This window comes from Scyliorhinus torazame, chromosome 13, assembly GCF_047496885.1.
Source record: "Scyliorhinus torazame isolate Kashiwa2021f chromosome 13, sScyTor2.1, whole genome shotgun sequence".
NCBI lineage: Eukaryota > Metazoa > Chordata > Chondrichthyes > Carcharhiniformes > Scyliorhinidae > Scyliorhinus > Scyliorhinus torazame.
Window position 1 is genome coordinate 202,121,338 of NC_092719.1, and position 25,383 is coordinate 202,146,720.

At 47.9% G+C, this 25,383-nt stretch overlaps 1 protein-coding gene across 1 annotated transcript in view; it reads right to left on the reverse strand.

The window, feature by feature from the left end:
• Window positions 1–2,152: 2,152 nt before the first annotated feature.
• Window positions 2,153–25,383, reverse strand: part of LOC140388540 (semaphorin-3F-like) — a 135,234-nt gene continuing 112,003 nt past the window's right edge. The window contains exons 13-16 of the mRNA XM_072472912.1: window positions 24,668–24,825; window positions 15,741–15,808; window positions 13,117–13,250; window positions 2,153–4,456 (exon numbers count right to left, since the gene is read on the reverse strand). Of these exons, the coding sequence (XP_072329013.1) occupies window positions 4,013–4,456; window positions 13,117–13,250; window positions 15,741–15,808; window positions 24,668–24,825 (804 nt within the window). The 3' untranslated portion in view covers window positions 2,153–4,012. The remainder of the gene's footprint in view (window positions 4,457–13,116; window positions 13,251–15,740; window positions 15,809–24,667; window positions 24,826–25,383) is intronic.

A 25,383-nucleotide genomic window follows, 5' to 3' on the forward strand; every position in this document is an offset into this window, starting at 1 on the left:
GGACATTGATGAGAAAGTAACGAGAATAATATGCATAGTTTTGGTTTCTTAAGGAGGGATATATTTGCATTGGAAGCTGTTCAGAGAAGGTTCACTGTGGTGATTCCTGTGGTGAAGCGGTCACCTTATGAGGAAAGGTTGAGCTGTTTAGGTCTACTCATTGAAGGTTAGAAGAATGAAACAAGGGGGCTTGACACAGTCAATGCTGAGAATATTTCCCCTCATGGGAGAATCTAGAACTGGAGACTCAGTTTGAAAATAAAGGGCTGGATTCTCCGTTCACCGAGGCCGAAGTCGTGTTCAGCAACCTGCCGGAGAATCCAAGGGGCTGTTTAGCACAGGGCTAAATCGCTGTCTTTGAAAGCAGACCAAGGCAGGCCAGCAGCACGGTTCAATTCCCGTAACAGCCTCCCCGAACAGGCACCGGAATGTGGCGACTAGGGGCTTTTCACAGTAACTTCATTGAAGCCTACTTGTGACAATAAGCGATTTTCATTTCATTTCATTTCAGGTTTCCGATGAAATCGGGGGCGGCGCCACTTTCACGAAACTCCGGAACCTCTGAGTACGAACTCCGAGTACGCGGCGCCATGCACCGACGGCCTCAGGCCATTGCCTGAGGCCCGTCCCCCCCGATGCTATGCCCCTGACCAGCCGACGTCCTGACGGCGTGGGTCTCTCATGGTCTCACTCGTCGGGAACTCGGCGTGGCGGCTGCAGACTCAGTCCAGTGCCGCCACAGTCGGGGGAGCGCCGTTCCACGGGCAGGGGGAGGGACATTATTCGGGGCTGGGGCACTGGGGGGGGGGGGGGGGGGGGGGTCCGGGCCCCTGTTTCCACGCCGGCATGGGGACATAGCCCCAGAACTGGAGAATCCAGCCCCGGGGTCGCCCATTTAAGACAATGACGAGGAAGAATTTCTTCTCTTCGAGTCATTAGCCTTTGGGATTCTGTTCCACAGAGAGCAGCGGAGGTTGGGTAATTGAATACATTCAAGGCTGAGTTAGAGTTATCTACAAGAGAGTCAAGGCTCTGGGCCTAGGCAGGAAAGTGGAGTTAAGGCCACAAACAGATCAGCCATAATTTTATTAAATGGGGGCCAGGCTTAAATGGCTGAGTGGCCTACCCTTGATCCTATTTCTTATGATCTCTAGTTCAGATCTGGAGAGCACATGATTTTAAAGTGTTCTTACAGAATTTCCCCATCGATAGTTAACTAGTGGCAACTAAATGCTGGGGTTGTGGACGAGAGCAGATCAGTACGTTTGCAGGGTCACGGTTGATAAAATTGTGTTGTATCTTCTGATCTTAGAGGATTCTGGGATGGCGCTAAAGTTAGCCTTAACATCCTTACAGCTTGTGCATCATCTCTATTCCCTTCGAAAGGTGATTGTATAAGAGTGTAGATAGGAGAGGGTACAGTGAGAAAAGGTCAACTCTTCTGCAACATTGGAAGTTGTAGCCAAAGTGATAGTTGGAAGTTAATTCCAAGCCTCTCGACTAGGAGGCGGGGAATAAAAGAAAGTCAACTGACTTTCCCCCGAGTACGAATGTACCAATATCAAGCTGTAAAGGCCTTTGACTCTGATTCTACCCACAGTCATAAAGCTTGAGCTCCCACTCTGTCTGCACATGTGCAAATGACTACTTGGGTGAAACCGCACTACAGTAGAATCATATAATTCTTACAGTGTAGAAGAAGGCCATTCGGCCCATTGGGTTCGCACTGACCCTCTGAAAGAGCGCCTTATCCAGACTACCACTCTATCACTGCTCAGCTTCCATATCCCTGGACAATTTAGCATGGCCAATCCACCTAACCTGTACATCTTTGGACTGTGGGAGGAAACCGGAGCACCCGGAGGAAACCCACGCAGACACGGGAAGAACGTGCAAACTCCACACAGATGTCATCCAAGGTCCGAATTGAACCCGGGTCCCTGGCGCTGCAAGGCAGCAGTGCTAATCGCTGTGCCATCGTGCCGCCCTTCTCTTGTGCTAAAGTTTGGAGCGGAGACATTTTCGGGGCAGGAGGGAGGAGTCCACTAACTCTACTGGACATCTTGGTAAGAAACTCTCGTAGTCCATATCATTGAGATCAGGACAACTCACCTGTTTTAAAATATAATAATTGGAGTCCTCAGACACAGTCTACATTAAAGAGATGAGCCAGTGTTTATTTGGTTTGATTTCATCCACAGGATCTCTGTGATCTTTCACTCCAGTAACTGTGTCGTGTTGTGTCAGCTGCACAAAACATGAATGACAAATACACTCGAGAACTTTTTCTTATTTAGATTTACAATTATTTACAAATAACAGAGTATATGTTCACTGACGTTTGAGCCAAGTTTAATAAAGTTATTAAAAATAAACTTGCTTCCTTTAAAAAAAACAACAAAAATGAGAAGCCAAGTTAAGTGACATCACAGAATATATTATATACCATTACTGGAGAAACGCACCGTCAGAAGGAATTGTTTTTGCACACTTTCCAGCACACAATTTAGATTTATTTTTAATATTCTTTTAATAAAAGTAACAGCAACAACAACAAAAAAGTTTTTTAAAAAAACACGACTTTAACAAATTATACAACCTTTTCTTCCAAAGCTATTTAATTTAGGAGGATAAAAGTAAAAACAAAGAGCAGTCTGAGGTGTAGACCATCGTTAACTATTAATGCATTCTAATATAAAATACAATGCGAGTTTAAAAAAAAAAAATCTACAGATGAGACTGAATAATTGTTAAAGGAGATCCCTATTCACCTGAATTGAGTTGTAATACTTGTGCTGTCTCTCAGGTATCCCCTACGATGTTGGTTGGACATTCCCACTCCAGCATGTTTAGTGCGTTGCATTCCATTCTTTGTGAAGGATGTTGTCAATTAGACGGTAGAGTCGGGAAGGTGATCAGAGAAAGGTGTAATTCAGGGGCATGGCCGAGAAACACTCTTTTGAAATGTGCTAAAGTTAACTGTGCCTCTTATTCAGCGCAAGAGCGAAACATTTTGCAACTGAACACTTTTCCCCTCTTATGGAAGCTCTGGCTATGGCATCTCATCTCCCATTAATTATACTAAACCTTATGCCCTCATGGAGACCGTGGGTTTAGCTCCACGCAAAGGGGCCCATGGCATTCCAAGGCACTCTTGCTGCAACTCCACTGGGTGTGGAGTAAAGGGCTGTAAAGTCCCTGGAAGCAATTGAGGGCTCTCCATTTGCAAGGATGGAGTTCTCTGTCTACCCTAAATAAGGCAGTAACATAGGGATGGAAAATGGGAGCATTATAGGTGATGATAGCGGGTGAGGGGGTGGGGGTGGGAGCGGGGAGCGGCAGGATGGGGGGACGGGGGCTGGTGCTGTAGATGGCCAGGCTTGAACTTCCTATGACTCTGGCTTGTATCACAGGTTGGTATACTGATGGGACCAAGTGTAACTGCTCCGTCTGAAAGGGGTCCACCTTTGGGATCCAGGATTGATTCATGGTCTGGATAAATTAAGTTTTTTCTTAAATATGGTGGATTATTTTATTGACTTTCTTGCAAAAGGAGCTGACGGACCATTTGAAGGATTTTGGAACGGATAATGTCAGGGACAAGGTGCCCAAGATGTGTGCTTGGTGACATTGGCACCCACCTATCATTGCTATAATAGGGAATATCCTCTGACATCACATAACCACCCCACTTCTTAATCGGGCCATGGATTTTCATCCCCAAAATAGCTGTTCACTGGTTGCCTCCATCTTGAAACACAGGAAGGAGCATTAACTGAGAGACACATTGCTAAGTATACAAACACCATCCTTTACAACCCTGAAAGTAATGCAGTAATTCAAGGGAATACTGTTCCTCTTTAAGTACCTATATATCATACATAATGTCATGGGGACTTGGTTGTAAGTACAAGGAAGTTGAATTATCATACTATATACAGCCTACAATAAATACTGTCTGTTGTAAGGGAAGTTATACTTTATATTAAAGAAATTCTATTATCTCAGAGCTTCATGTCTGCTGGAGAGGGGACGAATGGTGATTTCTGCGGTTTCGTGGCTTTTTCTGTTCTCTGATGGGCTTGACTTTGAGCTGCTTGTTCAAGTTTTCTTTGAGAATGTTGGCGGGGCGCTGCCAGTAATCCTCGCAGTACTGGTTGATGAGCCCCATTTCTGGTTGGCTTAACAGCTGGAGCAGGTCCTTGTACTCTGGTTTCGGGGTCCTGGAGGTGCCTGGGCTGCCCACCTGCAAGTTGGCCACGCCCGGCGAGAGCCCCCCTTGTGAGAGCACCACGTTGACGGTTTCATTGTTCAGGACCCGGAGGTGCACTCGCGCCAGTGCGTGCTTGAAGTTGTTCTCCGTGGAGGTGCACTGGTACATCCCAGCGTCCGTCATCTGGAGGGATCGAAGGAGGAGACCTTGGTCTGTCTTGAGGATCCGTTCATCTACTTTAATCTAGAGAACAGGCAGGGGAGAAACAGAACCACAGTGTAAGTGGCAGCTTCTTTAAGTGTGTCCCTAAATGTGTCGCCATTGCACCATCAGTGCTCCATGGAATTCAAGTTTAACATGGCATCATCCAAGCCAAGAGCGCTGACTATTAAAATGATTCCACTTTAAGTTTATCTTGAAAGTATCTTTATTAAATGGTTGCTGAAGGAGATTGTAAGGTGCAATGGCTCAGGTCCTGACCAGCTGTCAGATTCACTGGCCACATCATCAGCTTCCCGGACAGGGATTCACCCATTGGCTTGGGTCATTGTCCCATCAGTACGAAGACAATAATAGCACACAGTCCGACATGACCCAACGCTTAAGAAATATTTAGTTGTGCGCTTGCGATCCCAGGGCATACAAGGCTATGGGCCAAATGCTGGAAAATGAGGTTAGAATACTTAGGTGGCTGTTTTTGACTGGCGCAGGTGCGATGGGCCGAAGGGTCTTTTCCTATACTGTAGACATAGCAACAGGAGTAGGCCATTCAGCCCCTCGAGTCTGTCCCACCATTTAAAGAGATCATGGCTGATTTCTGGCCGAGCTCCATATACCTCCTTTGGCCCATATCCTTTAATGTTTTTGTTTACCAAAATGGGCCGGGATGGGCCGAGCGGCCGTCGTGAAAATGGCGAGTGCCTCCGGCGCCGTCCACACCTGCTCTCAGCCGGCGGGACCTCGGCGTGAAAAGGTCGGGGGGGCGTCAGCCACGAATTAGTCGTGAGGTCAGCCCGTTCACGCCGTCGTAAAACGCGACAGCATTTACGACAGCTTTGACACTCTGCCGCGGGACTAGAGAATCCCGCCCAGGATGTGTGACATTCACTGAGACGCTGATCACGTAATAATGCTTAGCCCTGCCAAGCTGTGAAACAGGATGGATCCAGCAGGGTAAAGAGCTGTTAATCTGCAAGTTGGCTGCTCCCAATTATAGTTCCCCTGCAGATAGCACCACTTCAAACTCAAGTGCCTCTTGAGATGTCTCAATCTAATAAGAGATATCACCACTCCCAATTATAGTGCCTCTTCAGAGAGACCACTCCCAATGATTGTGCCCCTCCAGATAGCATTACATTGAGCTCCAATGCCCCTTCAGACTGCAGCGCTCCCACTTCTCGTTCCTCTTTAGGCACCATTACCAGCTAGCACTAGGGCCAGCTATAATGCTACATTATCTTTTTTTCAATCTTTTCACTGTTGTGGGTGTCACTCCCAAGGCCAGCATTTATTGCGCATCCCTCATAGTCCCTGAGAAGCGTGGTAAGCAGCTTTCTTGTCAATGGAATGGCTTGCTAGTCTATGTCAGAAGCCAATTGAGAGTTGAACACACATCTGTGGACCTGGAGCCACATGTAGGCTAGACTGGGAAAGATTCCCTTCCTTAATGGACATTAATGAATCAGATTTTTTAAAATGACAATTTGGTAGTTTTGTGGTCGTAATTACTGAGACAAAATTTTTATTCCAGATTTGCAACTAACTCCACTTAAATTCCCCAGCTGACATAGTGTGATTTGAACTCCCACCTCCAGTATATTTGTATATTGCTAGTTTAGTAATGTAATAAATACCCCTAATTACCCGCTCCCATCTTTAGTACACCCTCGGAGAGCATCACAGTCACTGGTTTATTGCTCAGGGCACCATGCAGATATACCCTTGATCAAAGAATCATAACATTTACAGTGCAGAAGGAGGCCACTCGGCCCGTCGAGTCTGCACCGGCCTCTGGAAAGAGCATCCTACCCAAGCCCATATCTCCACCCATCCTCGTAACCCAGTAAAACCCCACCTAACCTTTTTTTTTTTGGACACAAGGGGCAATTTAGCACGACCCATCCACCTAACCTGCACGTCTCTGGACTGTGGGAGGAAACCGGCGCACCCGGAGGAAACCCACGCAGACACAGGGAGAACGTGCAGACTCCGCACAGACAGTTACCCAAGCTGAGAATCGAACCTGGGACCCTGGCGCTGTGAAGCAACTGTGCTACCGTGCCGCCCTTAATATTGTTCCCGTACCAGCCTGCCTGAACAGGCGCCGGAATGTGGCGACTAGGGGCTTTTCACGGTAACTTCATTGAAGCCTACTTGTGACAATAAGCAATTTTCATTTCATTTTGAGCAGGGCGCTAGATTCTGCCATCTACAGACAAGCATTGATCCTTTAATTTGAACACGCCTGAGAACCCATATTGTACGTCATTTCCACCACAGGCTAACTCCGGTGAAGTTCCCCTGATGATGTTAACAGAATGTTGTGTGACGTTGCACACAACTTTGTCCTGCCGTGAACGGGTTAAGCTTTGTGTGATGAGTATCACAGAACCTAGGAACCGAAAGCAAAAATAAAATGCGAAAGCTTTTCTTTAAACCAAGTCCCTTCCTGCGTACAACCCAGTGCTTGCCATTGGCTTTGGTTGACAAAGAAAAATAAGCAACACCCTTCTCGTGAGAAAGGAAGTGTTCGTAGCTTCACTACTGAGATGATTCACTTCCCAGCAGCTGAGGGTTGATAGCTTCTTGGGCCAAGAGTGCTTGGATGAGAAGTTTATACGTCAGCACAGGAGGCTTGCGTCAGCTGGGCTGGGTCTGATTCCTGGCATTGCTGATGGTTGGTGATGAGAGTTTCTGTTCTGCAGTGTGTGTGCGTTGGGGGTGGGGGCTGTTGTAATAAAGAACTCAGATCTACACAGCATCTTTCGCAACCTCAAAGTCCCAAAACACTTGACAGGCAATTAAGTATTTTTTTATTTAGTGTACCCAATTCATTTTTTTTCCAATTAAGGGGCAATTTAGCGTGTTCAATCCACCTACCCTGCACATCTTTGGGTTGTGGGGGTCAAACCCAAGCAAGCACGGGGAGAATATGCAAACTCCACACGGACAGTGACCCAGAGCTGGGATCGAACCTGGGACCTTGGCGCCATGAGGCAACAGGGCTAACCCACTGCGCCACCGTGCAGCCCGCAATTAAGTATTTTGACACATTGTACTCAAATGAAGGCAGATGAACTTAGAGCTTGGAGTAGTACTTGGAACTATGATGTTGTTGCCATTACGGAGACCCTGGTTGAGGGAAGGAAAGGATTGGCAGCTAAACGTTCCAGGATTTAGATGTTTCAGGCGGGATAGAGGGGGATGTAAAAGAGGTGGCGGAGTTGCGCTACTGGTTAGGGAGAATATCACAGCTGTACTACGGGAGGACACCTCAGAGGGCAGAGAGGCTATATGGGTAGAGATCAGGAATAAGAAGGGTGCAGTCACAATGTTGGGGGTTTACTACAGGCCACCCAACAACTAGCGGGAGATAGAGGAGCAGATAGGTAGACAGATTTTGGAATGGAGTAAAAGCAACAGGGTTGTTGTGATGGGAGACTTCAACTTCCCCAATATTAACTGGGACTCACTTAGTGCTAGGGGCTTGGACGGGGCAGAGTGTGTAAGGAGCATCCAGGAGGGCTTCTTAAAACAATATGTAGATAGTCCAACTAGGGAAGGGGCTATACTGGACCTCGTATTGGGGAATGAGCCCGACCAGGTGGTAGAAGTTTCAGTCGGGGAGCATTTTGGTAACAGTGACCACAATTCAGTAAGTTTTAAAGTGCTGGTGGACAAGGATAAGAGTAGTCCTAGGGTGAATGTGTTAAATTGGGGGAAGGCTAATTATAACAATATTAGGCAGGAACTGAAGAACCTAGGTTGGGGGCGGATGTTTGAGGGTAAATCAACATCTGACATGTGGGAGGCTTTCAAATGTCAGTTGAAAGGAATTCAGGACCGGTATGTTCCTGTGCGGAAGAAGGATAAATACAGCAAATTTCGGGAACTTTGGATAACGAGAGATAGTGTAGGCCTCGTCAAAAAGAAAAAGGAGGCAGTTGTCAGGGCTGGAAGGCTGGGAACAGACGAAGCATGTGTGGAATATAAGGAAAGTAGGAAGAAACTTAAGCAAGGAGTCAGGAGGGCTAAAAGGGGTCACGAAAAGTCATTGGCAAATAGGGTTAAGGAAAATCCCAAGACTTTTTACGCGCACATAAAAAGCAAGAGGGTAGCCAGGGAAAGGGTGGGCCCACTGAAGGACAGGCGAGGGAATCTATGTGTGGAGCCAGAGGAAATGGGTGAGGTACTAAATGAATACTTTGCATCAGTATTCACCAAAGAGAAGGAATTGGTGGATGTTGAGTCTGGAGAAGGGTGTGGAGATATCCTGGGTCACATTGAGATCCAAAAAGACGAGGGGCGGGGTTCTCCCCTACCCGGCGGGGTGGGGAATCCTCCGCACCTTCAGGGGCTAGGCTGGCCCCGGAGTGGTTTGCGGCAAACTGGCTGGCGGGGAAGGGGCTTGGCGCCATGCCAACCGGCGGCGAAGGGCCTCCGCTGGCCGGCCCGAGTTGGCGCATGCGCGGGAGTGCCAGCGCGCATGCGCAGGGGTGGATCTTCTCCGCGTCAGCCATCGCGGAGGACCACAGCAGCCGACGCGGGGGAATCGAGTGCCCCCACGGCACAGGCCCGCCCGCGGAGCGGTGGGCCCCAATCGCAGGCCAGGCCACCGTGGGGGCACAGCCCGGGGCCAGATCCCCCCGCGCCCCCCCGAGGACCCCAAAGGCCGCCCGTGCTGCCAGGCCCCGCCGGTAAGTACCTACTCTAATTTATGCCGGCGGGACCGGCCGCAAACGGGCGGCCACTCGGCCCATAGCGGGCCGGAGAATCGCCGGGGAGGGCCGCTGCGAGCGGCCGCCGACCAGCGCGGCGTGATTCCCGCCCCCGCCAAATCCCCGGCGCCGGAGAATTCAGCAGCCGGCGGGAGGGGGGGGATTCACGCCGCCCCCTGGCGATTCTCCAACCCGGCGGGGGGTCGGAGAATCCCGCCCGAGGTGTTGGGCGTCTTGAAAAATATTAAGGTAGATATGTCCCCAGGGCCTGATGGGATCTACCCCAGAATACTGAAGGAGGCTGGAGAGGAAATTGCTGAGGCCTTGACAGAAATCTTTGGATCCTCACTGTCTTCAGGTGATGTCCCCGAGGAGAATAGCCAATGTTGTTCCTCTATTTAAGAAGGGTAGCAAAGATAATCCAGGGAACTACAGGCCGGTGAGCCTTAGTGGTAGGAAAATTACTGGAGAGAATTATTCGAGACAGGATCTACTCCCATTTGGAAGCAAATGGACGTATTAGCGAGAGCAGCACGGTTTTGTGAAAGGGAGGTTGTGTCTCACTAACTTGATAGAGTTTTTCGAGGAGGTCACAAAGATGATTGATGCAGGTAGGGCAGTGGATGTTGTCTATATGGACTTCAGTAAGGCCTTTGACAAGGTCCCTCATGGCAGACTGGTACAAAAGGTGAAGTCACACGGGATCAGGGGTGAGCTGGCAAGGTGGATACAGAACTGGCTAGGTCATAGAAGGCAGAGAGTAGCAATGGAAGGGTGCTTTTCTGATTGGAGGGCTGTGACTAGTGGTGTTCCACAGGGATCAGTGCTGGGACCTTTGCTGTTCGTAGTATATATAAATGATTTGGAGGAAAATGCAGCTGGTCTGATAAGTAAGTTTGTAAGACAACACAAAGGTTAGTGGAATTGCGGATAGCGATGAGGACTGTCAGAGGATACAGCAGGATTTAGATCGTTTGGCGACTTGGGCAGTGAGATGGCAGATGGAGTTTAATCCGGACAAATGTGAGGTAATGCATTTTGGAAGGTCTAATGCTGGTAGGGAATATACAGTGAATGGTAGAACCCTCAAGAGTATTAAAAGTCAGAGAGATCTAGGTGTACAGGTCCACAGGTCATTGAAAGGGGCAACACAGGTGGAGAAGGTAGTCAAGAAGGCATACGGCATGCTTGCCTTCATTGGCCGGGGCATTGAGTATAAAAATTGGCAAGTCATGTTGCAGCTGTATAGAACCTTAGTTAGGCCACACTTGTAGTATAGTGTTCAATTCTGGTCGCCACACTACCAGAAGGATGTGGAGGCTTTAGAGAGGGTGCAGAAGAGATTTACCAGAATGTTGCCTGGTATGGAGGGCATTAGCTATGAGGAGCGGTTGAATAAACTCGGTTTGTTCTCACTGGAACGAAGGAGGTTGAGGGGCGACCTGATAGAGGTCTACAAAATTATGAGGGGCATAGACAGAGTGGATAGTCAGTGGCTTTTCCCCAGGGTAGAGGGGTCACTTACTAGGGGAATAGGTTTAAGGTGCGAGGGGCAAGGTTTAGAGGAGATGTACGAGGCATGTTTTTTTACACAGAGGGTAGTGGACATTTAAGGGGCATCTTGATAAATGCATGAATAGGATGGGAATAGAGGGATACGAACCCCGGAAGTGCAGTAGATTTTAGTTTAGACGGGCAGCATGGTCGGCACAGGCTTGGAGGGCCGAAGGGCCTGTTCCTGTGCTGTACTTTTCTTTGTTCTCTGTTCAAATAATCTTCGAGTGCACCTTGTCACAGTCTAGATTCCAGATCCAGTCAACCTAAGAGCTTCAATTGCTCCTACAGCCATCAAACACATCTTTATGAAATGAAACTCAACCTCAAAATTCAAGACACGTTGGGCAGTATTTAATCGAGGTAACTGGTTCTGCAGCTGGTGGGAGCCCCACATTGCCTCCTTTTCGGAAGGCCTGTCAAATTAGATGTCAGATGGGCCTTCCCCAGGATTAAAGACCCATCACAGCATCGCAAAGTTGTTACAGCACAGAAGGACGCCATTCAACCCATCGTGCCTGTACCAGCTCTCCAGATGAGCAATTCCCTTAGTGTCATTCCCTCAACTTCTCCCCGCAACCCTGCCACATTCTTCCTTTTCAGATAACAGTCTAATTCCCTTCTCGATTGCTTCGATACAACCTGCCTCCACCGCACTTTCCGACCTCACCCCACTCGCCGTGTGAAGAACTTCCTCCTCGTCTCGCTTTTGCTTCATTTGCCGATTACTTTAAATCTGTGCCTGCTCGTTCTCGATCCTCCCACGAGCGGGAAAAGTTTCCTTAGTGTTGGGTGGGGTTACTGGGTTATGGGGATAGGGTGGAGGTGTTGACCTTGGGTAGGGTGCTCTTTCCAAGAGCCAGTGCAGACTCGATGGGCTGAATGGCCTCCTTCTGCACTGTAAATTCTATGTTAAATGATTTTGAATATCTCTGTCAAATCTCCCATCAACCTCCTCTTCTCCAAGGAAAATAGTCCCAACTTCTCCAGTCTGTCTTCCTAACTAAAATTCCGCAACCCTCATGAATCTACTCCTCTCTCTCTCCAAAGCCTTCACATTTTCCCTAAGCTCCATGAAGAGGACGCACTATTCCAGCTGAAGGCAAACTAACAACATAACACAACCTCCTTGCGCCTCTAGGGCCTCTTAGTGAAGCCCAGGATACTGTGTGCTTTATTAACCACTCTCTCAACCTGCCCTGACCCCAGGCAGCCTGAACGTAACCCCGACAAGCTTCCTGCATGACGGCAGCCCTGCTTGCTGCTGTCTGAATGCCAGTAATGGCAGGAGGAGACCCTGTAGCGGGCACTAATTGCCCCAGTGGTGGCAGGGCTAGGAGGGCCATCTCAAGAGGGTACTGAAGAGGGCCTCCTTCTGCCACTGCTGGCTTTCAAACAGCCGCAAGTGGGGCCGTCGTCATGCAGGAAGCCTGTTGTGGTTACGGTGTCCTGGGCTTTACTAAGAGGGCCTCAAGTTCAAGAGCAAGAAGGTTGTCTTAGGTTGTTAGAATCATAGAGAGTTTACATCACAGAAATCGTGCCTATGCCCGGCCGAGAAAGGAGTTACCAAGGCTAAGCCCACTTCCCAGCATTCGGTCCGTACCCCTCCAGGTTAGGACACCTTATGGTTTTCTGCCGGTCCTATCCTTTCAGGCTGCAAGTTCCAATCCTCTACGACCACCCTCTGAGTGAAAAACACTGTCCTCATCTCCCCTCTAATCTTTCTTCCAACCACTTTTAACCTGTGCCTCCCCTTAGTCACTGACCTCTTTGATGAGGTAAAGAGGCCCTTCCCGTCCAGGCCCCTCACGATTTTGTGCATCTCAATCAAATCTCCCCTCAGCCTCCTTTGTTGGAAGAACAACCCCAGTCTGCCCTATCTTTACCCCTCGCTGCAATTTTAGACAGCTGGTTTGTAATGCAGAACAAGGCCAGCCGCGTGGGTTCAATTCCCGTACCGGCTCATTACCCGAACAGGCGCTGGAATGTGGCGACTAGCGGCTTTTCACAGTAACTTCACACTTGTGACAATAAAAGATTATTATTATTATTATTAATTTTCCGGTGTTGGCAACATCCTGGTTAAATTCCTCTGTGCCTTCCTGTAATCAGGTGACCAGAACAAGCTGTGGCCTAACTTTTGTGGAGCATAAATACCAGAATTGAAGAGTTGAGCCAAATGGCCGTCGATGTTGAACGTTTTTGTGCCGATTTAAACAGCAATCCACATTCGGCTCTTCTCAAACCCACAGCATATAATACACAGGCTCAAGCTGCCGAGGCATTGCTCGAAGAAGACATTGTTCGTTAGAGGCCAGGTCGGTGGAGTTGCTTTAAGGTCAGAGTGTGGGACCTGGTGATTAAATTCTATAACGGCAAGTTGAAGATTAGGAATCCTGGTTATAGGTTTACCTCTTTTTTCCGCTCGCTGCCGTGTCGCTGTAGCACCCACTTGATGCTGGCCTGGGGGGACTTGGGCTGGCACTCGAGGAATGTGCTGCTGCCTTCCACACCGTACTGTTCCGTCTCTGCCGCTTTCCTATTAGCTGTCAATGTACCAATAGACGGTTAGGACTCAATGCCATGACATCCATTCCATTAGAAAGTACAAGGAAACTCTGGGGTAAACGCACATAGTCTACCACGGTCTGAAAGGAATTTCATGCTTCAGTGCCAACTTATTTTGGAAGAGCCCCAGTTTTCATATCCTTAATGTTTACAAGCCGGCCGAATGGTGAATATGCAATCAAATCATTCCGTCACAAAAGAAAGATAGGTTCATTTCTGGCTTTCTCCTCAAAATACTTCACTTTCTGTCCTCTTGCTCTAAATCCGCTACGTCTAGTTGTTGTGGGACCCAGAGATGCTGGCGCCAGGCCCTCTACCCCCCACCCCCCCACACCAAAATCCGGCCCTACTTGCCCAAGTGGCCAACTTTCCTTGGACTCTCGTAGAGTCAGTGGGCTATTTGACTAACAGAAGGCAGCACGGCTCAGGCCAATCTGTCCCCACTGAACACCTCTATAGTGCAGAAAGGGTAGCAAGTCAGTCAGAAACTGCAAAGGGGAAATGGAGATTGAATATTGTTGAAAAGAGAGGCATGTGGCCGAAGCTTTTCATCGTGCACTCTAACTTTCCTGGCCGTGTATATCTCTCTAACTCTCCTGGCTGTATACATCTCTCTAACTCTCCTGACAGGGTACATCTCTCTAACTCTCCTGGCTGTATACATCTCTCTAACTCTCCTGACAGGGTACATCTCTCTAACTCTCCTGGCTGTGTACATCTCTCTGGCTCTCCTGACAGGGTACATCTCTCTAACTCTCCCGGTTGTGTATATCTCCCTAACTCTCCTGGCTGTGTCCATCTCTCTAACTCTCCTGGCTGTGTACATCTCTCTAACTCTCCCGGTTGTGTATATCTCCCTAACTCTCCTGATTGTGTCCATCTCTCTAACTCTCCTGGCTGTGTACATCTCTCTAGCTCACCCGGTTGTGTATATCTCTTATACTCTCCTGGCTGTGTACATCTCTCCAACTCTCCTGGCTGTGTATATCTCTCTAACTCTCCTGGCTGTGCACATCTCTCTAACTCTCCTGGCTGTGTATATCTCACTAACTCTCCTGGCTGTGTATATCTCACTAACTCTCCTGGCTGTGTATATCTCTCTAACTCTCCTGGCCGTGTATATCTCTCTAACTCTCCTGGCTGTGCACATCTCTCTAACTCGCCTGACAGGGTACATCTCTCTAACTCTCCTGGCCGTGTATATCTCTCCAACTCTCCTGGCTGTGTACATCTCTCCCGGTTGTGTATATCTCTCTAACTCTCCTGGCTGTGTACATCTCTCTAACTCTCCTGACAGGGTACATCTCTCTAACTCTCCTGGTTGTGTACATCTCTCTAACTCTCCTGGCTGTGTACATCTCTCTAGCTCACTCGGTTGTGTATATCTCTTATACTCTCCTGGCTGTGTACATCTCCCTAACTCTCCTGGCTGTGCACATCTCTCTAACTCTCCTGGCTGTGTATATCTCACTAACTCTCCTGGCTGTGTATATCTCTTATACTCTCCTGGCCGTGTATATCTCTCTAACTCTCCTGGCTGTGCACATCTCTCTAACTCGCCTGACAGGGTACATCTCTCTAACTCTCCTGACCGTGTATATCTCTCTAACTCTCCTGGTTGTGTACATCTCTCTAACTCTCCTGGCTGTGTACATCTCTTTAGCTCTCCTGGCTGTGTATATCTCTCTAAATCTCCTGGTTGTGTACATCTCTCTAACTCTTCCGGTTGTGTATATCTCTCTAACTCTGCTGGCTGTGTACATCTCACTAACTCTCCTGGCTGTGTACATCTATCTAACTTTCCTGGGTGTATACATCTCTCTAAGTCTCCTAGCTGTGTACATCTCTCTAACTCTCCTGGCTGTATACATCTCACTAACTCTCCTGGCTGTGTATATCTCTCTAACTCTCCTGGCTGTGTATATCTCTCTAACTCTCCTGGCTGTGTACATCTCTCTAACTCTTCTAGCTGTGTACATCTCTCTAACTCTCCTGGCTGTGTATATCTCTCTAACTCTCCTGGTTGTGTACATCTCACTAACTCTCCAGGCTGTGTACATCTGTATAACTTTCCAGGCTGTGTATATCTCTCTAACTCTCCTGGCTGTGTACATCTCTCCAACTCTCCTGGCTGTGTACATCTCTCCAACTCTCCTGGCTGTGTATATCTCTCTAACTCTCCTGGCTGTGTACATCTCTCCAATTCTCCTGGCTGTGTACATCTCTCTTTCTCCTGGCTGTATACATCTCTCTAACTCTCCTAACTGTGTACATCTCTCTAACTCCCCTAGCTGTACTCTAACTCTCCTGGTTGTGTCCATCTGTATAACTTTCCGGGCTGTGTATATATATCTCTAACTCACCCTGGTCTCTCCAGGAACCACTCACTAACTGCCCACCATTCATTATGCATATGAAGTGAAATGATTGCTGCCTCTCACAGAAGAAGGAAATGTCTCCCTGCTCACCGTTGGAGTTGTAACCCCGACACTGCCTGATTGGGTTGCCGTGCCGTACGTCTTGCCTTCGACTTCGCCTGTGAAACACACAAGGAAACCAGTTCCAGTGAAAGTAGGAAACCATTAAACATCGTTTGGAATTCGAACTGAATTTTATTCCCAGTGAACCTTATGTTCATGTGGAACGTGAGAAATGAATGCTGCCCATTGTGTGCCCAGAGTCAACATCAAATATTCACAGATATAAGAAGCATCAATGGGATGTACCCCAATTTCCAGGGTCTCTTCCTCTGATTTAGTGTTCTTCTTCCTATGTACCAAGTGTCCGCAAACTAGACCCTGCCACCTGCAACCCACAAGCTTCAGTTATCTCAGCTGTGTCTCACTTGGTAGCACCATTGACTCAGGAGGCTGTGGGTTTAGTCCCACTCGAGGAACCCGAGCATAAAGATCTAGGCTGAGACCCCGGTGCAGTACCGAGGGAGCGCTGCAGTGCCGCAAGTACCTTCTTTTGGATGAGATGCTAAAGTGAGGACCCCTGTCTGCTTTTTCAGCTGGATGTAAAAGATCCCATGGCACTATTTCGAAGAAGGACGTCTTGATGTCCAGGCCAATATTCAACCCTCGATTAAAATCACTGAAGCAGATTATCTGCTGATGAGCACATTGCTGCTGTTGGGAGCTTGCTGTGCAGAAATTGGCTGCTGCATTTCCTATATTGCATCAATGTCTACACTTCAAAAAGCACTTAATTGGCTGTAAATTGCTTTGGAATTCCCTGAGGTTATGAAAAATTCTGTATCAATTCAATACAAGTCTTTCTTTCTGTCTTTTGTAGCTGCTTAAAAGCCCCCCCCCCCCCCCCCCGGCCCGAGTCTCAGTTCCACGATTCTGGCTGCCGTTAGGTTCGAAACAAACACCACGTCCTGACAGGCCGAAAAAGGCGGTGGAAAGATTCTTCTCTCCCTGGTAGGCAACCTATCAGGCCATTTCTGAACCTTAGTCCTTGACTTAGAAATCCAAATTAAAACAAAAGCTGGCCGATCGATAGCCCTGCACCGAATAGAAATCTTCACGGACGTGTTGACATCCTCGTCACATTCAGAAAGCAAAACTATTTTTACCCTTAGATTTTAACTTTAAATTATTGTCCAGTAAAGAAGAAGAAGAGAAACATATTGCGTTACCTACAGTCCTCCAAATAGCAAATAAGGGGAAAGGCAAGTTCAGCATTGATATGATGGCCTGAATGGCGCACTTCTGTGCTGTAAGATTCTATGGCATTCCCCTACCATTCTTCAAAGAAGACCATGTGATCTTTTATTTCTACATGAACAGGACCAAGTTCAAATCTCAATCGTCAAAGGCACCCTGACAGTATAGCACTCTGTCGGTGCTGAACTGGAAGTGTCAGCTTAGATGATGTGCTCAAAGTCCGAGAAGTGGAATTTGCATCCACAACTTTCCGACTGGGGTAAGTTAGAGGCAGAGAGAGAGGGAGAGAGAGAAAGCGAGAGAGAGAGAGAGAGAAAGGTAAACTATAACAATGAAACAAAAGACTCAAATTTACCTGACAATCTGCCTCATTCGCAGAGAATAATATTAATGATTTTCTCTTTAAATTTCTACCTGATTTGGTGCTCCATTAAAATACTGAATTCACACATAATTGTATCTCGGCTAACTGAAGTTAAATGTCCTGGGAGAAAAATGAGTGACAGGCTCACTATCGTCGAGAGATGCTTCTCTGCATTAATTTATTGTTAAAAAAAATGATTTTACGCTGCAGTGACAGCAGCCATGATAAATGAAGTGACACAGCTGCACAGTGAAAAATATAATGAGCGCAGGATCCACCTTGAGCAAATCTCAAGGAGCTTTTCCACATAAATGTAGAACAGATTTCAGTTAACCAAGAGTTACTGGCCATATCCCCACTGGTGGCCTCATGGCTAATCGCCTAGAATCTTGCAGCAGAGAAGGAAGCCATTTGTCCCATTGTGTCTGTAGTAATATGCCTTTAAAGGGAAGGCAGCATGCCAAAGCAGCGTGTAGGGCAGCATGGTAGCACAGTGGTTAGCATAGTTGCTTCACAGCTCCGGGGTCCCTGGTTCGATTCCCGGCTTGGGTCACTGCCTGTGCGGAGTCTGCACGTTCTCCCCGTGACAGCGCGGGTTTCCTCCGGGTGCTCCGGTTTCCTCCCACAGTCCAAAGATGTGCAGGTTAGGTGGATTTGGCCACGCTAAATTGCCCTTGGTGTCATAAAAAGGTTAGGTGGGGTTACGGGGATAGGGTGGAGGTGTGGGCTTAGGTAGGGTGCTCTTTCCAAGGGCCGGTGCACAGACTCGATGGGCCGAATGGCCTCCTTCTGCATTGTAAAATTCTATGATTACTTTAAGGGAAGTGTGTCATATGTTCCGGCCTCCGGTTCACTTTGGACTGGAGCTGGACACAGTCCTGCTCCTGATGTCCTCAAGCTTTCTATCCATGTATATATGTTCACAGGTGCTTGTTCTTCATAAATAAACCAGCAACGTGTTTGCACAACCCCTTATCAGTGATTCGTGCCTTAATATCATTATACACACAACATGCTGCTGCCACCATGTTGTGCTGTGCTGGTTTCCCTGAAAGTGCCGGTACTGTCTCTTTGGAAAAGGTGTCCAATTAGTCCCACTCTCAAGTGTTAAGAGCTGGAGAAAGTCAAGATTAAAATATTAAATTGGAAAAAAAATAAAAGGAGGAATTGATAAGGGCAGCTGTATGAAGGAGGTTTTCAGATGCAAAATAGCGTAGCAGCGGAAAAAAACAACCTATGTGACAAGGGGAAAGCAATGGAGTGTAGAAGAGGCAACGTCAAAGAGGAGAGATAAGGGAATTGGCACGTAGATGCTAAAATGCTGAGTCCACAGGGTGGGTAATATCAAAGGGAAAGAATGATATATCCATAGCACAGTAACTGGAGAAAGTAACATAGTCGAGACAGCTACCGTCACAGCCAGCTGCAGAAAACAGTCTCCCCTGGAAACAAGTTATTGCTGAAAGAGCAGCTGGTTAAAACCAAAAACTCAAACTGGGACGATTATGACTTCACTGGAACTGAAGGTGGTTTTCCAAAACGTGGACAAATAACCTGTGCGTGGCAATTATCTGCTGGATTTAGCTCATAGGGTTATATAGTATTAAATGTTGTTTGGGAACAAAGAGGCATCTCAGGGTTCAGGAAACGTAGGTAGTTGGGAACCATGAGGCAACTTCATGTAATGTTGTGTAGTTGTGGTGGTATGTATTAGGGGTAGTACGGTACCTGTGAAGCCGAGAGACTATTGGCTGACAGGCCCCGGGTCCTGGTTAGATCTGCCGCCTGCAGGCTCCGCCCTGAAGACGGAGTATAAGAGCTCGAGTTCTCCCAGCAGCCGCATTCTGTAACTGAGCTGCTGGGGAACAAGTCTTGCTTAATAAAGCCTCGATTGATTTCATCTCTTCTCGACTTGAGTAATTGTTGCGCTACAGTAGTTAAGTGTAGTATATTATAGTCCTTCTTGTGTGTTTTTCGTTTAAGTTAATAAATATTCTTTATTAATTGATCACAAAATGACTGGACTATTCCTCCCTGGTTTGCATATCTTTTCTCACAGTATACCAAATTGAAAATATACACCACTAAGAACAGGTGTTCCAGGTGTTCCAAGTTACCCTTTCTGGGTTTCGGCATTTAACATCAGCTCTGTCCAATAGACCTGAAAATATTACCCATCAAAGTACCTGTACAATTCCCTTTTGAAAATGGCTAAAGAATCTGCTGTCATCACCCTTTCGGGCAGGGCAGTCCGGATCGTATCAACGTGCTGCCCAAAATCGAAAAGAAATCACCTCAATCTCCCCTTTTTGGCTTTTCTTTAAACCAATTTACTTTAAACCTGTGACCTGATTCTGCTGCCAGTGGAAACCATTTCTCTCTCTTATCCCTATCAAAATCACTCGTGATGCGTCAAACTGACAAGTGAGATGTGCATTGTATCTCACTGCTGGCTATGACCCCTCTTATTGATCATACTTGTGAATTAATTTTAATAAATACTTTCATAGTTATTTTCTAGGCCGAGACGATCAGTTGGAGCTGCCCGGTGAGGACACTGCGTCCCCTGTGATGTCAAACTAATGGGAATCTGATTTCTATTTCCACTGGGTATTCTAAATGTAAATAGGCTTCTTTGTCGCTGTAACATGGTTGTAAGCTATTGGTGTCTCATTAATGCTCAATCACCAGGTAAGCAGCAAACATGGGAAAAAGAGGAACAAAACCCGCTGTTTCCTTCCAGAGTCCAGAATGTTCTCTCATCATCACCACCCCCCCCCCCCCCCGCTTCCCACCCCCATCATGTTCTCCTCCCAATTTACTACCTTCCTGAGGCAAAACTCTGCAGAATGTCTTTGTGATTCCCAAGGCAAGAGCTGTCGGTCGGAAATTGCAAGTCAGTGAAATTGAAACAAGTCGGCTGCACTCGCCCGAGTGTTTGTGGGGGTGGTGCTGTTGCAGAATGTCCAATTAACAGCTGTGGCATTTCATGAAGAAATGCCTCTGTGAGACACTTCAATGTGAAAAGCGCTACTTAAAGAACAGAGGTATCGTATTTCATTGTAAGTAAACTCTAACAAGTTGTTTATTGTAGATCATCTTTGCATGGCCCCAGTGGAACTGGAACTGGGGTCTTCCATGTTTCATGCCTTATTAACTTCAGTCTAATTCTTATATCCCTTCTATACTTTTCTTATGTAACTATGGGCGGGATTCTCCGCGAACTGGCGTGGCGGGCCACTCCAGCGCCGAGGAGTGCCGTGAACCACTCCGGCATCGGGCCGCCCCGAAGGTGCGGAATCCTCCGGGGTTCTTCGCTGGGGGGTTCTTCGCTGCACCGGCCATGGCGGAGGTTGACAGCGGCCGGTGCGGAGGGTAAGAGTGCCCCCACGGCACAGGCCCGCTCGCGGATCGGTGGGCCCAGATCGCGGGCCAGGCCACCGTGGGGGCACCCCCCGGGGCCAGATCCCCCCGCGCCCCAGCGAGGACTCTGCAGGCCGCCCGTGGAGCCAGACCCCGCCGTTAAGGACCTGGTTTGATTTACGCCGGCGGGAACCGCCAAAAACGGGAGGCCACTCGACCCATCGCGACTTGGAGGGGAACCTCCAGCTAATGGTGTTTCCAAGTATCTGCGTCCTTCGTCCTTCTAGGTTGTAGAGGTCGCGGGTTTGTCGGTGCAGACTCGATGTGCCTAAGGGCCTCTGCTACACTGCATTATTCAGTGATTCTCTTTGGAAGGTGCTGCCGAAGGAGCCTTGGTGAGTTGCCGCAGTGCATCTTGTAGATGGTACACACTGTGCGTCAGTGGTGGAGGGACTGAATATTGAAGGTGGTGAATGGGGTGCTAATCCAGTGACCTGCTTTGTCCTTGATGGTGTCGAGCTTCTTGAGTGTTGTTGGAGTTACATTCAACCGGACAAGGGGAGAGTATTCCATCACCATTCTGACTTGTGCCTTGTGGATGGCGGACAGGATTTAGGGAGTCAGGAGGTGAGTTACAAGCTGCAGAGTTCAGCCTCTGACCGGCTCTTGTTGTCATAATACTTATGCGACTATCCCAGTCAAGTTTCTGGTAATTGATAACCGCGCAATGTTGATAGAGTCATAGATTTCTACAGCACGGAAACAGGCCCTCTGGCCCAGCTAGTCCCACTTGGCTGCATTTGGCGCATATCCCTCTATACCCACCCTGCCCATGTAACTGTCGAACTGTTTTTTAAAGGAAATAATTGCACCCGCCTCTACCACTGCCTCTGGCAGCTCGTTCCAGATGCTCACCACCCTCTGTGTGAAGAAATTTCCCCTCTGGTCTCTCTTGTATCCCTCCCCTCTTACCTTAAATCTATGCCCTCTAGTTCTAGACTCCTCTACCTTTGGGAAAAGATGTTGGCTATCTACCTTATCGATACCTCTCATTATTTTATAGACCACTATAAGATCACCCCTAAGCCTCCTACGCTCCAGGGGAATAAGTCCCAGCCTATTCAGCGTCTCCTTATAGCTCATATGGGAGATTTGGTGTGGTAATGCCATTGAACATCAAGGGGAGATGGTTAGATTCTCTCTCGTTGGAGCTGGCCAGGGGGCACAATTTTCACTAACCACTCATCAGCCCAAGCCTGAATGTTCTCCAGGTCTTGCTGTTTGCAGGCAAGGACCGCTTCAGTATCTGAGGAGTCGCGAATGGTATTGAACATTGTGCAAGCATTAACGAGCATCCCCACGTCTGACCTTATGATGGAGGGAAGATCATTGATGAAGCAGCTGAGGATGGTTGGAACTAGGACATTGCCCTGCCCATCCTGAACATATCAAAAACTTGCAGCTATAATGTCTGTGATTTTCCACCAATTAATATCAATGGATTAATATCAATATCAAACATACAAGGCACTTCTTATGAGAGTCGATTGGCATAAGGCAAAACTTCCATCCTCATTTGGGAGGAACACCTGCCTTGGAATTCCTGCCTTGATTGGCTGGCAGCTCTCCTGCCCCTTCAGGCACAGCGCTGCAGTGGCCAGAAGAGGCATTGCAAGAAGCTGTTTGGAGCTAATCTCTGGGACCCGGGGAACAGGTCAGCGGCAGGGGTCCCAGGGCACAGAGCGTTAGGGAGGTCGTGGGGTTGGAGTGTTGCAATTGGGGTTTCAGGTGATAGGCCGGGAGGAGACCGGAGCCGGGATGTAACAGGATCTTCAGGGATGCCGCCCCCAGCCAGAAGGCTCTTTCAAGTGAGGTCCCCTTCCCCCTCCCGTCCCACCCTAGATCGAACTTTGTTTTCTTTTGGTCTTCACCCCCTGAACTATTTTCTGCCCGCCAGCCTAAAATTAGAGTATGGGTGGGGAAAATCGCATTAGTGGCTTTAAGTGACCACTTCAGGGCCTTAATTAGGGCAAGGAGCCCTTCCCACCCAAGTGCATAATGGCAACCAGGACAGGGTGGGTGGGAACCCAGCGGAAATCCCGTCCATGTAATTTCACACTCCCCCCGGCTTCAGAACCTGCTGGTGGGGGGAGCGCAAATTCCTGACCAGTACTGAGTATAGACTGTCGGAGGTACCATGAGACATTAACCTGAGGAGCTGTCCTTCCTCTCAGCTGGGGGTATAAGACCCCACGGCACTACTTTGAAGAACAGAGTGGTTCTCCCTGCTCCTGTCCAATATTTATCCATCAGTCAAAGAACAAAGAAAAGTACAGCACAGGAACAGGCCCTCCGGCCCTCCAAGCCTGTGCCGACCATGCTGCCCGACTAAACTACAATCTTCTACACTTCCTGGGTCCATATCCCTCTATTCCCATCCTATTCATGTATTTGTCAAGATGCCCCTTAAATGTCACTATCGTCCCTGCTTCCACCACCCCCTCTGGCAGCGAGTTCCAGGCACCCACTACCCTCTGTGTAAAAATACTTGCCTCGTATATCTCCTCTAAATCTTGCCCTTCGCACCTTAAACCAATGCCCCCTAGTAATTGACCCCTCTACCCTGGGAAAAAGCCTCTGACTATCCACTCTGTCTATGCCCCTCATAATTTTGTAGACCTCTAATCAGGTCGCCCCTCAACATCCACCAATTCCTTCTCTTTGGTGAATACTGATGCAAAGTATTCATTTAGTACCTCACCCATTTCCTCTGGCTCCACAGTGGGCCCTTCAGTGGGCCCACCCTTTCCCTTGCTACCCTCTTGCTTTTTATGTACGTGTAAAAAGCCTTGGGATTTTCCTTAACCCTATTTGCCAATGACCTTTTGTGACCCCTTTTAGCCCTCCTGACTCCTTGCTTAAGTTCCTTCCTGCTTTCCTTATATTCCACACAGGCTTTGTCTGTTCCCAGCCTTCTAGCCCTGACAAATGCCTCCTTTTTCTTTTTGACGAGGCCTACAATATCTCTCGATATCCAAGGTTCCGGACATTGTCAGCATCACAACAACATAACATCTGCTCATTATCACTACACTGCAACAGGAGTACCCCTTCTCAACTAATCCCGCAATTATACGCAGTTTCACGACATGGAAATTTAACATGGATGCATAAAGCACATCCAAGCAAAATGAAAGATCATTACTGGGATCATTACAGTTCCTGTCGCTACCAGCGCTGTGAAACAATTTAAAACTATCCTCCCATCGTCAACACAGCTTCTTCTGCTATTGCTATGAGACCTAGGGCGAAATTCTCCTACCCGCCCCGCCACATTTCTGCGCCGACCGGCCGGCGGGAGTCTCCGTAACACCGGCCGGTCAATGGGGTTTCCCATTGTGGGGCACCCCCACGCCGTCGGGAAACCCCCGAGCGCCGGCAGAACGGAGACTCCCGCCGGCGGAGAATGACGCCCCTAATGCCTTGATTTAATTTGAGAAAGCCAGATAGGCCACCTCGAGCTACGGACATCAACAAGACTGGAAAGAAAATGTGTGAGGATTTAATAAATAAAGGGGTTGGGCTGAAATCCGACGGGAAGTGGAGGATTCCACTGCCAACTCATGTACCAGGCCAGTAGGACTTCCACCAATGATAGCCTCATGGTGGCTAAGATATAATGCCTCATCGTTTGGTTTTAAATGTTTATAGAGAGTAAAGCTCAAGAGAATAACTACAGCAGGAGGAGTTGATGGAGTAAGGAGCAATCTGTTTGGTGACTGCTTCAGGACATGAACATTTTTGGCAGTATCTGTGAGAGGTGATGGGTGAACAAACTTAAACCAATTGAGCAGATCTGTGACAGGAAATGTGGAGAACCCACGTAGAAACAGATTCAACCTATTCATATGTTGTATGCAGAAGCTGATGCTGAGCGACAGAGCAGGTGAGTGAATGGTTCCCTTCTCGCCCATCGGGTAGATCGATCATTTACCTTTTTGATGATGCCAAATATCTGGAGCAGGCTTTGCCATCCCAAGCACAGTATGGATCTCTGGCAAGACAGCAATCAGCACAGGCCTCTCCATACACGTCACAGCGGTGAAGGGTAACCTGAGTAATGCCCAAGGTAGAGCCAACATATAGCTGTTGCTACAGGAAACGAAAAAGACAAACATTCAAACTGGATTTAGGTCAGTCACCACCTCTGAATAACATTTAGGATCGGAACATGGAAGAGGAGACAGTTAATCTGCCGTTAAATCATTCATCGCAAACCACAACAGAAGGCACTGAACGCAAACATATATTTAACACATGGAAAAGTAACCAAGCTGGTAAAATGTGCTGCTGTTTAACATTTGCCACCCACTTGTCTGTATATCATGTGTTTAAATTGGGGTTCATGTATCTGCAGATCAAGAATGATTAGAAAGTGGATTGGATTCACAATTGCAAAGTGGCAGGTCGACAGGTACTGTGAGGAGTTCATTTTCTCATTCACTCAAGCAAATAAATAGTCAATAGCCTGAGAAAATGGAATGCGGGGGTTGGGGGGGGGGGGGGGGAAACTAAAATATTCAACAGGAACAAACTCAACCCTTGAAATCCTGTGGAACAATTCAAGATAGAGCTGTGGGGAGCAACATAGATTTGAAGATATGTATTTAATCTTCAGCAGGCAAGGTTTATCAGAGAATGCTGTCAGTC